The sequence below is a fragment of the Capricornis sumatraensis genome, chromosome 8 (assembly GCF_032405125.1).
Source record: "Capricornis sumatraensis isolate serow.1 chromosome 8, serow.2, whole genome shotgun sequence".
Taxonomy (NCBI): Eukaryota; Metazoa; Chordata; class Mammalia; order Artiodactyla; family Bovidae; genus Capricornis; species Capricornis sumatraensis.
In genome coordinates this window covers 25,562,110-25,580,619 of record NC_091076.1, presented here as the reverse complement: position 1 = coordinate 25,580,619, position 18,510 = coordinate 25,562,110, and the positions used below count along the sequence as shown (strand labels likewise).

The window sequence follows — 18,510 nt, the reverse complement described above, 5'->3', positions numbered from 1 at the left end:
TAGCTCGCTCATCTGACATCATCTGAGCACTTTCAATATACTTAGCTGCAAACATGGAACTTTTCATTGAACTAAAAGATTAAAAAGAAAAAAAAAACTCACGCTATATGTACTACAAAGCTTTGATGGGATTACCTAAGCCTATAAAATATGTCTCTCATAAGGTGTGCTTAAATGTCATATTGATTTCAAGACAAACGCACACTCACTGTGGAGCATAGTGCCTACTCAGCGTCAGGAATACCGTGTATCCGCTTCTGAACAGCAGATGGAACGGCGCTTGCCGTTCCCATGACAGCTCAGTATCTGAGGCGGCCCACACATGGTCACAGTGCTGGAGGCTAAATGTGGCCTTCACCTCCCCACACGTTCCTGCAATGACCTGTGCTAAGCGTACAGATGTGCCAATCTCCATTCTGAAGTGTCCCATGAACAGTGGTAAAATCAGCCTCTGCTATAAACCTAAATAGCTTCCTAATACAGTAAGTTACTTCGTTTCAATCCCATAGTGTATTAGTTTCTTATTGCTGCTGTAACTAATGGCCTCAAACTTCATAACTGAAAACAACATGTATTTATTACCTTAAAATTCTGGAAGGTCAGGAGTCCAGAATCAGTTTCAGTGGCTGAACTCAAGGAGTCAGCAGGGCTGCGTTTATGCTCGAGGTTCTAGGGGAGAATCCGTCGTTGTCTTTTTTAGCTTTTGGAAGCCACCTGCATTTCTTGGCTCATGGCCCATTCTTCCCTCTTCAAAGTCCGCCCAACAGGATCTCCCAGCCTCATTCTCTCTCATTCATTCTCTCCCTCTGCCGTTCCCCCTGCCTCTCACTTTTCCCTCCTCTCCTCCTCTCTCTCCTCTGATCCTGCTTCTACATTCCACGGTCACATCTTCTCTCTTAACCTTCCTGCCTGTCTTGGAAGGACCGCTGTGATCACACTGGGCCTGCTCATTTAATCCAGGATAATCCTCCTATCTCGAAATCCCTAATTTAATCACCTCTGCAAAATCCCCTTTATCATTTAAAAGAACATATTCACAGGTTCCAAGGATTAGAATGTAGACATCTTTGGGGGTCCATTGTTCAGCCTACCACACCAGTACCTACTTTTTGAATAGGAAAGGCCTTTTTCATGCGCAAGTCAATAGTTGGGAAAGATGGGACTTGTAAACAGGGAAGGGAATGACAGTCTCATGTGCTCTTTTCATGAAACAGGATGATACCAGGTGCTTTTATTACCACTCTCACTCATCTCTGGCCACCCTCCAGGCAGCTTCCATAATTATCTGCCTTTTACAGATGAGGGTAAAGACGCAAATTTTCAGCAACTTGCCCAGCACACCTGCCCAGTATGTGAGACCCAGGTCTTTCTGATTCTGGGGTCCAGGCTTCTTCTTCTTCATCCCAAATCTTCTTCTCTGATGGAATGCCACATCCCAAAACTCTGCCCTTCCTTATACAAGGAGATAGCATCACAAATCTAATTTTCGCACCTCCACATCAGTTTTCTTTTTCCCTTCCTCAGTCTATTTCCTTATATGTAGACTAGCATAAGACTCAAGGGAATAAAGTCAGGCTTCCAGGGTTCAAACCCCAGCTTGTCATTTATTAGCCATGTGACCTAAGATAAGTTACTAAACCTCTTTCTGCCTCAGTTTCCTCATCTGTGAAATGGAAATAATAAAGGTATATGCTCTCAGAGAGTTTTATGAAGACCAAAAAAAATCAGTTATAACGAAAATAAAATGTCTAGAACATTGTTCCACTTTCACGTATAAGTACTTGCTATTAATATATTAGCTTCCCTGGTGGCTCAGATGGTAAAGAATCCACCTGCCAATGCAGGAGACCCGGGTTCTGTCCCTGGGTCAGGAAGATCCCCTGGAGGAGGAAATGGCAACCCACTCCAGTGTTCTTGCCTGGAGAATCCCATGGACAGAGGAGCCTGGTAGGCTTCAGTCCATTGGGTTGCAAAGAATAGGACACGACTGACTAACAACACAATAATATAAAATCATAATAATATAAAACCCTGACAGAACCAGGGACAAAGGCAGAAACCCCGGGTTACACAGAATGAGGGGAAATGGACAAAAGCTTCTTTAACATGACTCACATTTGGCCCCTGGCACAGCACAGCAAATGGCATCGGAATCTAAGTTCTCCATACCCTTTAGTGGAACGAACAAGATATGTTCTTCACTCCATAGGGTTGTTGTGAGAATAAAATGAATTAACATATATAAAGTACTAAGAACAGTGACTACCTTCATTTTTATTATCAGTGTTAACCATCTCTGTCTGGTAGTTTTAAGGATGCCTAAAAACGCTTACCTTGAACAACATAAAATAACGCAGTAAGTGAAAAATTAGCTATAAGGTCCTTGGATCTTCTGAATAAACTAAGGAAGAAAAGAAATAAGAGAAGGAAAGGTCGTTCTAGAACAGTGCTAAATATCCATGTCTTAAATCGAAGGAAGAACTTCCAAGCGAACACTCAAATCACTGCTCAATAGCAGATAATGATATGAGAATAACAGTGTATTATAATTCTCTAACCCCATAGACACATCCAGGCCAGCTCCTTCTTTGGTCTTTCCATCTGTCTATCCATCCATCCATTTATTAAACACCTACTATATACTAGTAAAGTAATGCTCAAAATTCTCCAAGCCAGGCTTCAGCAATACATGAACAGTGAACTCCCTGATGTTCAAGCTGGTTTTAGAAAAGGCAGAGGAACCAGAGATCAAATTGCCAACATCCGCTGGATCATCAAAAAAGCAAGAGAGTTCCAGAAAAACATCTATTTCTGCTTTATTGACTATGCCAAAGCTTTTGACTGTGTGGATCACAATAAACTGTGGGAAATCCTGAAAGAGATGGGAATACCAGATCACCTGACCTGCCTCTTGAGAAACATATATGCAGGTCAGGAAGCAATAGTTAGAACTGGACATGGAACAACAGACTGGTTCCAAATAGGAAAAGGAGTACGTCAAGGCTGTATATTGTCACCCTGCTTATTGAACTTATATGCAGAGTACATCATGAAACTCTGGGCTGGAAGAAGCATAAGGTGGAATCAAGATTGCCGGGAGAAATATCAATCACCTCAGATATGCAGATGACACCACCCTTATGGCAGAAAGTGAAGAGGAACTAAAAAGCCTCCTGATGAAAGTGAAAGTGGAGAGTGAAAAAGTTGGCTTAAAGCTCAACATTCAGAAAATGAGATCATTGCATCTGGTCCCATCACTTCATGGCAAATAGATGGGGAAACAGTGGAAACAGTGTCAGACTTTATTTTTTGGGGCTCCAAAATCACTGCAGATGGTGATTGCAGCCATGAAATTAAAAGACGCTTACTCCTTGGAAGAAAAGTTATGACCAACCTAGATAGTATATTCAAAAGCAGAGACATTACTTTGCCGACTAAGGTCCATCTAGTCAAGGCTATGATGTGAGAGTTGGACTGTGAAGAAGGCTGAGCGCCAAAGAATTGATGCTTTTGAACTGTGGTGTTGTAGAAGACTCTTGAGAGACCCTTGGACTGCAAGGAGATCCAACCAGTCCATTCTGAAGGAGATCAGCCCTGGGATTTCTTTGGAAGGAATGATGCTAAAGCTGAAACTCAAATACTTTGGCCACCTCATGCGAAGAGTTGACTCATTGGAAAAGACTCTGATGCTGGGAGGGATTGGGGGCAGGAGGAGAAGGGGACAACAGAGGATGAGATGGCTGGATGGCATCACTGACTTGATGAACGTGAGTCTGAGTGAACTCCGGGAGTTGGTGAGGGACAGGTAGGCCTGGCGTGCTGTGATTCATGGGGTCGCAAAGAGTCGGACACGACTGAGCAACTGAACTGCACTGAACTGATACACTAGTATTTTAAGTGATAGATGCTTAGATCCTGCTTAGATCCTCAGGTGAAAGACACAGCATCTCCCTTTGAGAAGACAATTCAATGACAACCACAAACAGCAAGTTATAACACATGCAGGTACTGGACATCTGGGGACACAAGGGGCAAAAGACACCTAGTTATCTCAATTACTTAACAGCTGACCTGAATATTAAAGGTTACATTACCCAGGTGGGACACTCATCAGGTCTCCCGGGCAGACTGGACATCTTGCATCAAAATGGGAGGCATGAGAGGACATGGCCTCCGTGGGACACTCCAAGTCCAGTGTGGCTAAGGAGACAGTCTGAGCGGCCAAGTGGAAGGAGATACCAGTATACCAGTAATTAGATAGTGAAGGCCCTTCTTTGTGAACTCAGAACAGTTCAGTCACTCAGTAGTGTCTGACTCTTTGCAACCCCATGGACTACAGCACACCAGGCCTCCCTGTCCATCACCAACTCCTGGAGTTTACCCAAACTCATGTCCATTGAGTCGGTGATGCCATCTCATCCTCTGTCATCCCCTTCTCCTCCTGCCCTCAACCTGTCCCAGCATCAGGGTCTTTTCCAATGAGTCAGCTCTTCGCATCAGGTGGCCAAAGTATTAGAGTTTCAGCTTCAACATCAGTCCTTCCAATGTGTACTCAAGAGGACGCAAAGTTCCATGGGGAGCTAATGATGGTTTTGAACAGAGAAGTGACCGAAGAGGTAAGAAAGAGACAGACGTGGAGATAGGCCATCATCTTTGAAAGAGAATGCCGGCCGTAACACAGTGATACTGCCTGTGCCATTTGAACAGGAAGCAGTGGGTGCTTCCTGTCCATCTTCGCCCTGGACTCTCCAACCCTCCACTTTAAGTTCTAGGGGACCTGTGGACTTTTCTTTATTCTTTCTTGGTTCTGTAATGTGTGTGCCCTTGGGGGCATGTAAAAATAGGTCCAAGGGCCCAGGGACAAGGCAACTCAGCTGCCCAAGGATCTCAGACACTCCCCAGGCATGTGGCTGGCTTTCTGACAGCTGTTGGGAGGGCTCAAGGTCACTGGGGCTGGAAACCTGATCTCACTGTAGACAGTCAGTCTTGCCCTAGCTCAGGAAGCTCCATGGAGAACACAGCTGGAGGTACCTGGCGCCAGGGCTCTCCCTGGGTATCTCAAGAGCCTGCCTTTCTCTGGGGGCCTTTTGCCCCTTTTTCCAGCTCTTGAGTTCCATCAACAGGTCAACTCAGGCCCTCTCCAGAAATACTCTCCTGCTTTCTCGGTAACTCCCGGCTAAACCCAGCTGGTTCTACGGTGTCTACCAGGGAGAACAAGGAGAACAGGGACTGGGACGTGGGGACCATTACGTCCCTTCTTTGTCCTCTGTCACAGAAACGACCATCACAGGCTCTCAGAACAGACAGTCTTGGCTTCAAACTCCTACTCTGCCTCCTAGGTGAGTGATCTGAGGAAAAAAAATAACCTTTTAAAGTTCGATCTCCATGTGCAAAATATAAACAATAATTGCCTTTAATCATAAAGCTGTTATTATTCCCCACATTTCCTGGGGGAGGAAGAGCAGTGCTGAGAGGCCAAGTGGATGGCCCAGGGCCACACTGTCTAAAAACCCTTCACCCAAAGCTAGCCATTCTTAAAACATCTATTTTTTGAAAAATACTGATGCTCAGATGCTTCCTTGTGTCTGACTCTTTGCAACCGCATGGACCATAGCCCGCCAGGTTCCTCTGTCCATGGAATTCTCCAGGCAAAAATACTGAGGTATTTTGAAAAACCATCACCCTATTAAGAGCTAACACTGGCTGCACGCTTCCTCTGTGCCCAGCAGCACGCGGGCACATCATACAGATCGTCTCATGCACATCTTAAAACCACCCTGTTAGACAGGCTGCTGCTGCTGCTAAGTCACTCAGTCGTGTCCCACTCTTCGCGACCCCATGGACTGCAGCCCACCAGGCTACTCCGTCCATGGGATTTTCCAGGCAAGAGCACTGGAGTGGGACTCAAGTCCCACTTTGCCTTCCCCAGAGGATGGGCTAGACCTGACTAGAGCTGGAACCTGACGTCTGGGTAGGAGGCCCTGAGATTTATCACACTGTGTATTTTCAGTAGCTGGTCTTCTGAAAGAGGGCTTCAGGGGCAAACGTGAGAGTGGGGAAGGGGAGGGAAAAGGCAGGTCAAGGGAGATCTGTGATGGTCCCTGCCCTGAGCTGCCTTATCCCATGTAAAGCAGTCATTCAGTTTTTATTAGTTTTACATGTGGGGTGCCACATATCATTTGGGGGGGAATGGGAGGGGTTCTGCTCATGGAACAGAATTTTGAAAGCCAATGTGCTATCCTTCTGTAAATAAATTAGTTGCTCAATCGTGTCTGACTCTATGCAACCCCATGGACTGCAGTCCCCCAGGTTCCTCTGTCCATGGAATTCTCCAGTCAAGAAAACTGGAGTGAGTTAGAGGCAAATTCCTCTTGTTTGGGGAACTTAGGTGGTGACTTTTGTCCACAGGGGCCCCCTGAAAGGACAGGGTGAGGAGCAGACCTGTGCCCTAAGCAGCAGGGGCATCAAAGGTGGGGTCTGTGGACCCCCAGAGGCCTTTGTGACCCTTGAGTTGCTCACACCGTATGCAAAATCCCAGGGCGTGAATGAGTCAGGAAGGAGAAGGCCAGTAGCTCTTCTCAGATTTCTGAAGGTTTTCTGTCCCCTAGTTCCTGACTGACCCTTGACAGAGTGCTGACCAGGTGCTAAGGAGAATGGGGGCAATGAGGTCATCTACCCCAGAGAGCTGCTGGGAGGCTATTTGTGAAGCACTTAGGCACCCGGCACACTGCAAACACTCTGATGGGCCTTAGAGTTTCACTATTATTACTGTCATCTATTATCATCACTTTCACAGCCTCGTTAGTCCTCACAAAACCTTTATGAGGTTCGTATTATTATCAAGTCCACTTTATAGAACAGGAAACAGAGGCTTCGAGAGGTTAAATAATTAGCTCAAGGCCACAGACAGCAGAGAAGGAAGCAGAAGGTGGCCTGTCTGGTTCCCAAGTCCAGGCAGGCCCTAGGTCTAGAAGGGCTGAGGGAAGCAGGCAGGACTCCCGCAGGGCCCAGGAGGAGGTGAGCAGGCAAGGCAGGACTGGGAGGCCCCAGATGACCCCAGGCCAGAGCCAGAGGGGAAAACAGGCCGGGACTTTCCGCTGAAAGGGCCTGAAAGGACCTGCAGCTTTGCTAACTTTGCACCTCTCTCAATCAACAACACAAAGCCAAACTACTTAAAATAATAATGATGAAAACAGAAAGCCACCCCCTGCGGCGTCCTCTCCTGGGCTCCAAAGTGAGCCAGAGTCTTGGAGTACAGTGGGTTCAAGGCGCGAGGCACTGGCAGACCCAGCGCCTGCTGGCTGCACTCCAAGCAATGTTTCTCCTTCCAAATACACACAGAACTCTGCTCAGCACACCACTTGAAAGCCAAAAAGATGCCCCAAGGGTTGCCATGGCAATGCTAAACAGACAAAACATGTCAACCAGCTCTGAACACAGACACAAACCTATTTAAGGGCCAAATGGATGGATTGAGGGGTGGGGTGGAGAGTGTTGTTTCTACAGTTCCATCTCCAAGGATCTGGCCCCTAAAGCATCTAGGTCAGACTGAAAGAGAGCAAAGGACTCCTTCAACACAAGCTGAGGCTGGGCTCACTCGGGAAAGTCCCACGGTCATGCTCCCTGCACCTCGCTTGCAGATCAGTCCTTTTTCAGGAGGGCTACGACCGGGTGACAGGAGATGCCCGTGGCCCTGGCTCTGCCTGTCCCTGAGGACAGCCCTTTGCTCCCAGCACCAGGGTCTCTTCAAAGAAATGGGAAGTGATATGCTTTCCTGTGAGTGTGAAAGGTCTTAAAACACTGAACCGACACATGTGAGTGCTGATATTAACCACCATTCCCCACATGCCATCCACAGGGGTCGATCACCGTGGGTATTTCCCTTTAGAAAACCTCACTCCAGGGTCCAGTGGAGCTATTCCCTGAAATGCTGCCACCTGGGGAGTGATGCCGACTACAGAAGATTTGGTCCAGGCCTGAAAAGACCATCATGTCTATGGGTGTGTCTTAGTTTGGGCTCTTCCATGCCCCATCCGTCATCTCAGACACAACAGGATAAAGGAATGACCTTGGTAAAAGCCCAGAAGAGTTTCACCAGACACAGCTGATGGCACGTGGTAGCATCCCTGAGCAAATGCTACAAACTGCCCGTGCAGGGCCCATGACATCCTCAGGTGAACAACACCTCCAGAAATAGGAATCTTCTTCCACTCCTTATCCCCCATGGTGAGCCCTCTCACCTCTCAAGACTCACCCCTGGGCAGTTACTTCTAAAGCTCCCCTTGTCCTGGAGTGGAACGGCCCCGCCATGTCCCATGCATAGATGTCTATGGGAACAGCACTATTCTAGTGTTCAAATTGTTCTCCGGTCTCCTGCCCACTCATTACTGAGCTCCCTGAGGACAGGGATCCCATCTCCTGCACCTGGGTATTCACAAGGCCTAAACCAGTGCCTGGCATTGGTGGGCACTTTGTGAGCCTCTGCTGATTGACAGGCTAAAAGCACGCAGTGCCACGCCCACAATGTTTATGCACCAAGGCCCCCGGGCATTCTCTAGTCCATAGGCCACAGCTCTGCGTTTTCACGTCCACATTTTCTGGGGAGAGAGCAGAACCCGAAGCTGAGCCTGGAGGGCAGGAGTTCGAGAGTGGAGCTCTGGGTAGCCTGGTGGGTCAGGAGGAAGGGAATAGGAGGAGAGGAGGGGGTACCCACCTGCAAAATCGAAGCTCTCGTGCTGGCCCAGCGATTCGTTAATGAAATGATTTGCCCCTTGAAAACTGAAATAGCACCCATTTCCCCTGCTCTGAAGCAAACCTGATTCTGTCTCCATTATTTAAGGCCCCTGAAGATGCTCTGTTCTCTTAGGGTGGGAGAACATTAGCTCTAGGGAGTCACAGCTACCTTCCCAGCAGGTACGCTCCCCAAACCCCTCACCAAGTCATCTGCCTTTTGTCAACATGAGGCTCTCCATACGCATTGCCTCTGGTCTCCTCCAAATAGGCAACATTTAGCAAACAACAGATCTTTATCACTGACTGCCCTAACTGGGAAGCCTAACTGGGAGCTTGACCTTCCAGGAATCTAGAAATGGCGGCCCGTCCACTATGCTATACTCCCCAGTGATGCTTCCCATAAGCAGGATGCACGTGCCCACACGGGTGTACACAGAGCATCCTACCGGCCGGAACGATGCCTGTGCTTGCGTGTAAGCTGCACTGGCCGTGTGCCCGAGGCGAGTGCTGCCTGCGGGATCTGTCATTGTCCGTGATGTAGGTGAAAGAACAGGGCCCCTGTAGCCCTTATCCTCATCTTCCTCACTTCCCACAGGATGGAAGGACTGTGGCAGAGGTTCTGATATTTCCCTGGACTCACATCCTATCTGCTGAACTATCCTCTGCCACTTTCACCACCAGACCTGGTCTGCCGCCCCACCTCTAAGCTGGAACTAATTATCATAGACAATTTTAGAATTTCATATTCCAGTGTTCTTAAAAAAAAACAAAACACAGTCCATGAAGAAAACAAAACAAAAACCCAAGACTTCCATAGCTGAAAGAGTTATAGAGAAACCACAAAACTGTTGGTGCTACGTGGCACTGATACATAGACTAAGTTGGCACAGAAGAATCCGAGGTGATGGGTATTACCTCTTAAGCTTGAAAGCAGACTTTAACAAACATCTCAGATAGAAGGTACAGAAGATACAGATGTACCAAACGCAAGAAAAGGCTCCTAGGTTCGCCTGCCAGGCCTCCATCTGCAGTACCATGGACTGGAACAAAGGCATGCATTTCCACCCCAGAGGGAAATACTACATCTCCTTGATGTGATGCTGGGACTGCATATGTAAAATGCCTGCACTAAAATTAAGTCTTCTATCTTCCAAATTTTCTCAATTATTAATACACCAGACAGCTGCAAGTAGCTCTAGCAAAAATAGCAGCCAAGCTTTCCCACAAGTCAAAACAGCCAGGAGATGTCTGCACGGGGACTTTCCTACGTGAGGACTGGCTGCTCTCTGGGCCAAACAAGAAGAAACACAGTCTCCAGTGGAACAACAGAAAAAGAGAAACTTGTTTTAGAATTTAACATGAAAAATGACGGCCCTTCCTCCCACCCCCGCCAGAGACATTCACTCCTCTTTATAACAAGAAACTCTGTGTGTGTGAAAAAACAAAAGTTGACTGAAAAGGCTATCAGTCCACTCATTGGGATAACAATTCAGAAAATTAAACAGCAAACCCAAGGAATGCCAGTCACTTCAGTGTATTCTGGAATGAAACTATACAATCGTGCCCACTCAAACGGGAGTAGGGTGAAGTTAGAAAAACAAATTATGGTGTTTTTTTTTAAGATTTCTCAAAGCAAATTAATATCCAGAAAAAAAAAAAAAAGCTGTCCTTCAGTTGCCACCTTCATATTTTAAACAAGTATCACAGTGTCATCTTAAAAGACTTTTGTGAATACATTTTTTGTGGAAATACTCACATCTGAAAAGCACTGCAAAGGGGAAAACTGAATACTCGGAATATCACCATTCAGTGGTTTCTGAACTCAACAGTGATCATGAATTTTAAGTCAAAGATTTATGTGTAGAACATGAAACAAGAATAAAATAGATTTTAGAAGACTTTTTAAAGCTATAATATCAGAGCTTAAGCATATCACACCAGAGGGAATGTCACTTGTCACGGTCACGTTGTGCTTGGTCTGGATGTGATCAAACATTTCACATTGCCTGTCACAGTTCTGATTTCACATCATTCTAACCTTTAAAGGCAACCAGAACACATGCCCCAGTTTCTGGGTTGTACGATACCATCACTCCGTCTGTGCCCCAGCACCACACACAAACAGAAATGGTTGTAGGTCATCGAGGAAAAAGCAGAGTCCTAGCGGCCCAAGTTCTAAACAAGGATATGTTTGCACCAGCTCTGTATAACTTGTTTCTAAGAACAAGGACCGTATTTCATTTTCCCTGTCTCACGAAACTATGTAAAATTCAGTTATTTTTCAGTAAATGCCAACAAATGTCAGAGAGGCAAACCATGGCTATTTGGAAATGGCTGTTAGTTTATTAATATAATCCCCCAGAGTAAAGCTCGTGGTGTAAATGTTTTCAAGACAGTCACTATCGTTTAGAGGCGGGGCTTACTAACCTAACATAGACACTCACTGCCCGTGCATCACTTACCATTTGCGATCTGTTCTTCGGACAGCCATTGATGTCTTCGATCTTCTCATTTGCTGACAAAAGAAACAAGAGTCAGAAAAACAAATAATCATCACAGACACTGCAAGCAGTGATGTTCAGGACCCTTGAGGCCAAGCCAGTCCTAAGGCCCATTCTGGGGTTTGTCCAACCAGCACAGGCATGTGAAATACTGAGACGCTTCTAGCAAGCTTCAGGACTTAACTCATCGAGCTGCTGTCCTCCAGGGACAGCTGGGGCAAGGTCGCCGTCATCTAAGGCAGAGACAACTGCACTGGCGACAGTCTTGGAGTGATGGGGCAGGGTGGAAATGTTTGCACACTGGGAAATGGACTGAGCTGTGACTGTGCTCTAGGCTCTGAAAAGGCAACTGCAACTTCCCCGCAAAAGATGGGGTGCTTGAGTGAGATCCATGTAGCCACAGTGCAGCTCCTGGGGACAAAAGCCACAGATGGTAGCATCTCACTCCATTTTTAGCCAGAAATATTAAGGTTGCTTTAGGCTGTCCTGATCCTATTCCCAAAGTGGATCTTATTCCCACTGGGATCCCATTCCCGATGGAAAAACAAGAGAGTGAGACTTTATAAATGATACATCCATGCCATTTAGTATGTCCAGATTAAATCTGGAACATACTCTATTGAAGTCAAAAGAGCGCCGACCTACTTAGAGAAGTGACAGAAAGAGACTGAACTGCATAAGCTGAAAATCAAAAAAAAACAAAAAACAAAAAACAAAAAAACAAGGAAGAAAGGCCCAGCTGCCCATGGTGAATGCGTTTCATCCTCAGTCTAAAGGAACCCTTGTAAGATATAGCCTAGGACATCTGGGTTTGCAACTGCAGTGCTACAAGAAAGGCAGTATGTATAGTGGTTTGGAGGCAAAGATACCCCAGTTTGCAGCCCAACTTTACAGTTTCTGAGCTGTGTGATCTTAGCCATGTAATACAACCTCTCTGTTGCATTGCCTCGCCTATAAAATTGAGTTGGCTCATCTGCAAAATTGAGCTAATACTACGTACTTTACAAGAGGAGCTGTGAAAAGATTGTATGATGCCAGTAAAATGCTTAGTGCGGTTCCCAGCACACAGTGAGAGTTCCGCGTATGGTTGTTGTCGTTCTGTTGCTCAGTTGTGTCTGACTCTTTGCGACCTCATGGACTGTAGCCCACCAGGCTCCTCTCTGTCCATGGGATTTCTCAGGCAAGGATATTGGAGTGGGCTGCCATTTCCTTCTCTGGGGTATCTTCCTGACCCAGGGATCGAACCCAGGTCTCCTGCATTGAGAGGGATTCTTTACCTCTGAGCCACCTGGGAAGCCCTCTTTGTATGGTAGCAATCATTAATCCAATTATACATACTCTTTAACATCTATGTAAAAATACATAATATAAAATTTTCCTTTTTGATCTCTCCATCTGAGTTTTAACCCAGAAACTTAGCTAGGACTTCAGAGTAAACAACTACAGATTTGCCTTCTCTGAAGACTTTTTAAGATTCCTTCCCAATCCCACATCCCTTTACATGTCACCACCCCAGAAAGATAAGGCCTACTAGGTCTCTCTACTCTCCCAGCAGCCTGGAAACTGCCTCTATGTTGCTTTTAGCCACCTAATGTGTAACTCCTTTTCTAGCCTCCCCCAGCTATGCAGACAGGTAGATTTTGTTTGTCACACTTGTATCCTTACAGCTCAGTAAGTGCTTGCAAAATTTATATATATCACATTCAATTTTAATGACTGTAATATCTAAAACATCCATGAGAAGACATTAAAAAAATGCATCTGAAAAGGATAACAGAAACAGTTTACCACGACACTAAGGTTTCAGAACACCTGTACTTAAATATAGTCCACTATTACCTCCATTGGGTTTATTTTTTCCTCCAGCATTTCTACCTTGCTAAGTCGCTTCAGTCGTGTCCGACTCTGGGCGACCCCATAGACGGCAGCCCACCAGGCTCCCCCGTCCCTGGGATTCTCCAGGCAAGAACACTGGAGTGGGTTGCCATTTCCTTCTCCAGTGCATGAAAGTGAAAGGTGAAAGTGAAGTCGCTCAGTCGTGTCCGACTCTTAGCGACCCCATGGACTGCAGCCCACCAAGCTCCTCCGGCCATGGGATTTTCCAAGCAAGAGCACTGGAGTGGGGTGCCACTGCCTTCTCCTTTCTACCTTGAGACAGAAGTAAAAAATGAGAAAGCAAGCTAGTGGCAGGACATTATTTAAAAATCTGGTTACCAGAGACAGGCTGGTTAGTATACATTCAGCCTCATCTACCCCTTCTTTAGAATTTGGCCCAGAGTAATAGATATTTAGGCCTATGACCCATCTGGGAAGACTTCGGTCTTCCGGGAGCCACTTGAGTTTTCTCAGCTCTTAAGAACACTGGGGAAAAAAAAAAAAAAAAGAACACTGGGACAGGCATTTTAGGAAGCTTCTTCCACCTGGTTTTCCCTCCTCCCCAAAGAGGTGCCATAAAACCTTTGAAAAGCACATAAAAGATGCCCAATGAATGGGATGACTCACAGATACTTGTTATTCAGTTCACCAGAAAATACGATTAGCCAGAAGGCATCACTAGCATGTAAGTTCCACAAAACCAAGGACTTTCCTTCTGCTTTCTTTTCTATTATAAGCCCAGAGCCTAATGCAGTGCCTGACGCATAGCAGCCACTCAACATGTATTTGTGGAGGGGAACTGAGGACTATTCTGAATATTTCAATGAATCAAAGTTTTACTGCCTATTCTGAGGCAGCTGCCCTTTCACTTGTGTATATATAAATGTATGTCCTGAAGGTGGGAAAAAAAAGAAAGATCCTTGACACCTGGCACTCCTTCATACATTTGAAATTATGGCAGGCTAGCACTCTGACCTTGGATTTTGATATACACCACTGGAAGAATAAACATACGGCTTTTGAGAAACAAGGCCACTCCAGGTATCTTCCAGTTAGATACTTGTGATGGCCAAAGTCATAAGTCATCGGGTTCCGATCAATACCCAGCTCACTGATGCTCATTAAAGTGAAGGATGGATAACTGTGATCCTGAGAAGTCATTTTAAAGATCATTTATATACCTCTGACTTCCCTGGTGGCTAAGATGGTAAAGCGTCTGCCTACAATACGGGAGACCCGGGTTTAATCCCTGGGTCGGGAAGGTCTCCTGGAGAAGGGAATGGCAACCCACTCCAGTATTCTTGCCACACCCCACCAAAAAAAGGGGCTCAAAGTAATATTTTGGGGTTCCCTGGTGGCCCAGAGGTTAAAGCGTCTGCCTGCAATGCAGGAGACCTGGGTTCAATCCCTGGGTTGGGAAGATCCCCTGAAGAAAATGGCAACCCACTCCATTGTCGCCTGGAGAATCCCATGGACAGAGGAGCCTGGTGGGCTACAGTCCATGGGGTCGCAAAGAGTCGGACACGACTGAGTGACTTCACTCACTTCACTATATATCTTCTGGATAAATGATACCAAGGGATTGAGTCTAATTATTCCTCTAGTTTCTTTTCAGTCCATCACTTAAACCACAGTCAGGTGTTCATTGAGTTCCTTGGGCTCCTATCAGGCTAAAGCTGCCGTTTTATAATATTCAAAATAAACCAATGGGGTGGAGCCTATTTATAACCCGCTAAAGAAGACCCACTCCAGTACTCTTGCCTGGAAAATCCCAAGGGTGGAGGAGCATGGTGGGCTGTAGTCCACGGGGTCACGAAGAGTTGGACACAACTAATCGATGTCACTCTCACTTTCACTTTTCATGTTCATACACTGGAGAAGGAAATGGCAACCCACTCCAGCGTTCCTCCCTGGAGAATCCCAGGGATGGCAGAGCCTGGTGGGCTGCTATCTATGGGGTTGCACAGAGTCGGACACGACTGAAGTGACTTAGCAGCAGCAAAGAAGACATGGAAGAGGTCAAATGACTCAAACCAAACTCAAAATAAATGCTTAATAAAAATGCAAAAGCCTGGACCTCCTAGTTACCAATTTCATCTAATATAAATACTTCTCCTTTAACGTAAATTCTCAAGAATTTCTGTGAAAGTGAAAGTGTGAAAGTCGCTCAGTCGAGTCTGAATCTTTGTGACCCCATGGACTATACAGTCCATGTAATTCTCCAAGCCAGAATACTGGAGTAGGTAGCCTTTCCCTTCCCCATGGGATCTTCCCAACCCAGGGATCGAACCCAGCTCTCCTGCATTGCAGGTAGATTCTTTACCAGCTGAGCCACCAGGGAAGCCCACCAAGAATTTCTGTGCTGATCATAAATACTTAAAGCAATAATAGAAGCTCTCATTGTGCTGGTAAGAAGAGGTGCTTGGTCTTCAGAGCTGAATTTACTAACTCGGGGTAGGGGTTCTTTGGCTACAGCCCCAAAGTAGAAAACAAAAGAAGCAAAGCCATGTCTCCCAAAGTCTTCATTAAAGTCATTACAACTGGCATGCTGAAGTGCCAGTGGTATTTATTCCAGCAAGCTCTAATGTGCAGACCTGTCTGCACACAAGGTGACAATCTAGTCATTGGAAAGCATCAGTGCACTTTAAGAAATATGAAATCAAGCTCGTCACTCCTCAAGAGACCTCCTGGGAAGAGTTCGGAGCATTTCAAGACACCAAGCATCTATGCTTGGCAACTATGTATGTTCAGGGCAGTTGGCCATTCTGCCAATGCCCAGAAAGATAAACTGCCTGCCCTCACTGAAAGGCATATGACTTACCCAAGGTCATGCCATGGTAGCAGGTCATCAACAGAAAGTAGAGTCCCGCGGGTTGTGTGAACTTCCTGGTTGTGCTCAGAAGCAGCCCAAATGGTGGTCGAGAATGAGCTGCTATCAGCCCTCGTCACCTCTAACGGGAATCTCTTCCCCTCTGTCTTGGCTTCCTCCTTCTCTCCAAGCCTCTTTTGTTTATCCTGTTTCCCTCCCCTCTTCTCTCTGTCCTCTCTTCCTCCCGCCCCCCTTCTCTCCTTCGCTCACTCCAACCCCTTCTGGCATCCTCCCTGAGTGACAGCAATGTAAGCAGAGGGAGGGAGGCCTGTCTCTCCCTCTTGATTCATGCTGTTTATCCTGGCCTCATAAACCTTTCTAATAACTCACGGACACGGCACCGTTGATGGGCTGGCAGGCAACTGCCGGCCTTGGGCAGCTCAGGACTCAAGAAGATAATCATACTAATAAGAGGCTGAACACAGACACTCAACCCTCAGTCACCAGAGCAAGGGCAGCAAGAGGCGGCAGCACAAGGTTCATTTTCTGCCCAACGGGCAGAAGGCAGTGATGCAAGAGTGTGGGCCCCAAGGTATCCCACTATCTGGGAAGAGGGGGGATGGATAAATAGAAGGCTAGGGCCTAGGACCTATCTGGGCTCGATGAAGACTGACTTAGGAAGAGCATCTGTGAAGAGCATTGAAGGCTTTCCTTCACATAAAACATCTTAGCTTTCAAAGGATTCCAACTCTCCATCATTAGAACTAGCTGAGGAGATGGTTAGATTCCCCAACCTGAAAGTCAAGTCTTCAACCACTGGCTTTGTTCCTGGGTTAGCCCTGTACCTTGCCTTATTTGCCTTGTTGAGTCTCTGGGTCTCTACCCTCCAGCATCTCCGCACCCTATTCCCTCTACCAGGAAAGCCCTCCCTGACCACTTCACCCAGCTAACTCCCAGTTTGAGGTCTTGGCTTATAGATAAATTCCTTGATGAAATGTTCCTTGATTCCCTCCTTGCTAACCCAGCGTCTCCTTTCCCTAATCATGGGTCAGGCCTCACAGCACATGAGCCCTTTATCATTATGCACAATCTTCCTCCCTCCTAGATCTAGGAAGAGGTTGTGACTTAAAAGGACAATCTCTCTGCCTCCAAGTTTTGATGGGCCTTCATTTAGATGAGTTCAATTATTTTAAAATAACTTCAAACCTTCAGAAAAGTTATAGGAACAGTACAGAGAATTTCCATACAACATCCTCCATTCTCATTGTCTCCCTTTCTCTCTCACACCCTCCTTCTCTTTACAGGTAGACATTATTTTTCCTGAATCATGGTAGTGTAGGCTCAGTTGTGTCTGACTCCTTTGCAACCCTGTGGACTGAAGCTCACCAAGCTCCTCTGTCTGTGGAATTTTCCAGGCAAGAAAACTGGAGTGGATTGCCATTTCCTACTCCAGGAGATCTTCCCAGGGACCAAACCCGTGAACCTTGTGTCTCCTGCACTGGCAGGCAGACTCTTTATCACTGAGCCGCCTGGGAAGCCTGGTGGCCCAGACAGTAAAGAACCTGCCTGCAAGGCAGAAGTTGGAAAGATCCCCTGGAGAAGGGGATGGCTACCCACTCCAGTTTTCTTGCCTGGAGAACTCCATGGACAGAGGAGCCTGGCAGGCTGCAGTCCATGGGGTCACAGAGAGTCACACACAACTGAAGCGGCTGGCACACACACCTGGGAAGCCCTAGTGTGGCCTCCAAGGGCCATGTCCCTTATTCTTGGTGCGTACTTCCAAAGGACGAGGATACTTTTTCACGGTACGATTCTAAGTTTCAGAAAATTTAACATTGCTCTAATTCCAATATTCCAGTTTAGTCAATTGACTCAAAAATGTCCTTTGTTGCGTTTTATCCCCCGGAATGGGATCCAGTCCAGCGTCATGCAGTACGTTTAGCTGTCAGGTCTCTTTAGTGTCCTTTCCTCTTAAACAATTTCTCAGCTATATTTTTTTGTCTTTCACAGCACTGACATTTTGGAACAATTCAGGCATTTTTTGTTTTTTGTTTTTTTCGATAGAATGTTCCAGAATTTGGGTTTATCTGAGAGTCCTCGTGATGGCTTTCAGGCTTTCTAACCCCTGAGTGCAATACAATGTGAAGCGATGTTGCAATCTTTCTGCGGTATCCTATCAGGAAGCGCATGACACCCAGCTGCTTCTCATCAGGGATGTAGTCTGGTCACCTGGTCACGACACCTGATTCTCCCATGTGGTAACTCTATTTCCCTTTGCAACTAATACACCAGCAGTGAAGAGCCCGTTTGAGACCACGCACACGGCTGCTCTCCATCAAAGCTCTCCCCTTGATTTCAGCTCCCACTGGTGATTCTTGCCTTAACTACTGTTCACCCTCACAGCTGCAACTCCTTCTCCACTCATCAGCCAGCCTTCTCCTGTTGAGTCCTCCCTTCTCTTCCACTGATATATCATCCATTTCTTTATTTAGCAGCACATAGATCTGTGTACTCCTACTTTATTCCATGGGTATAATCCACAGTGGCCCTCGGTTATACTGATGCTCTAGTCGCCTCAGATCAGCTCACTCT

The 18,510-nt window shown here is 46.5% G+C and overlaps 1 protein-coding gene across 1 annotated transcript in view; it reads right to left on the bottom strand.

The window, feature by feature from the left end:
• NAV2 (neuron navigator 2) overlaps window positions 1–18,510 on the bottom strand; it is a 421,834-nt gene that overhangs the window by 267,984 nt on the left and 135,340 nt on the right. Inside the window, exon 3 of the mRNA XM_068977628.1 lies at window positions 11,196–11,248. Coding sequence (XP_068833729.1) covers window positions 11,196–11,248 — 53 coding nt within the window. The remainder of the gene's footprint in view (window positions 1–11,195; window positions 11,249–18,510) is intronic.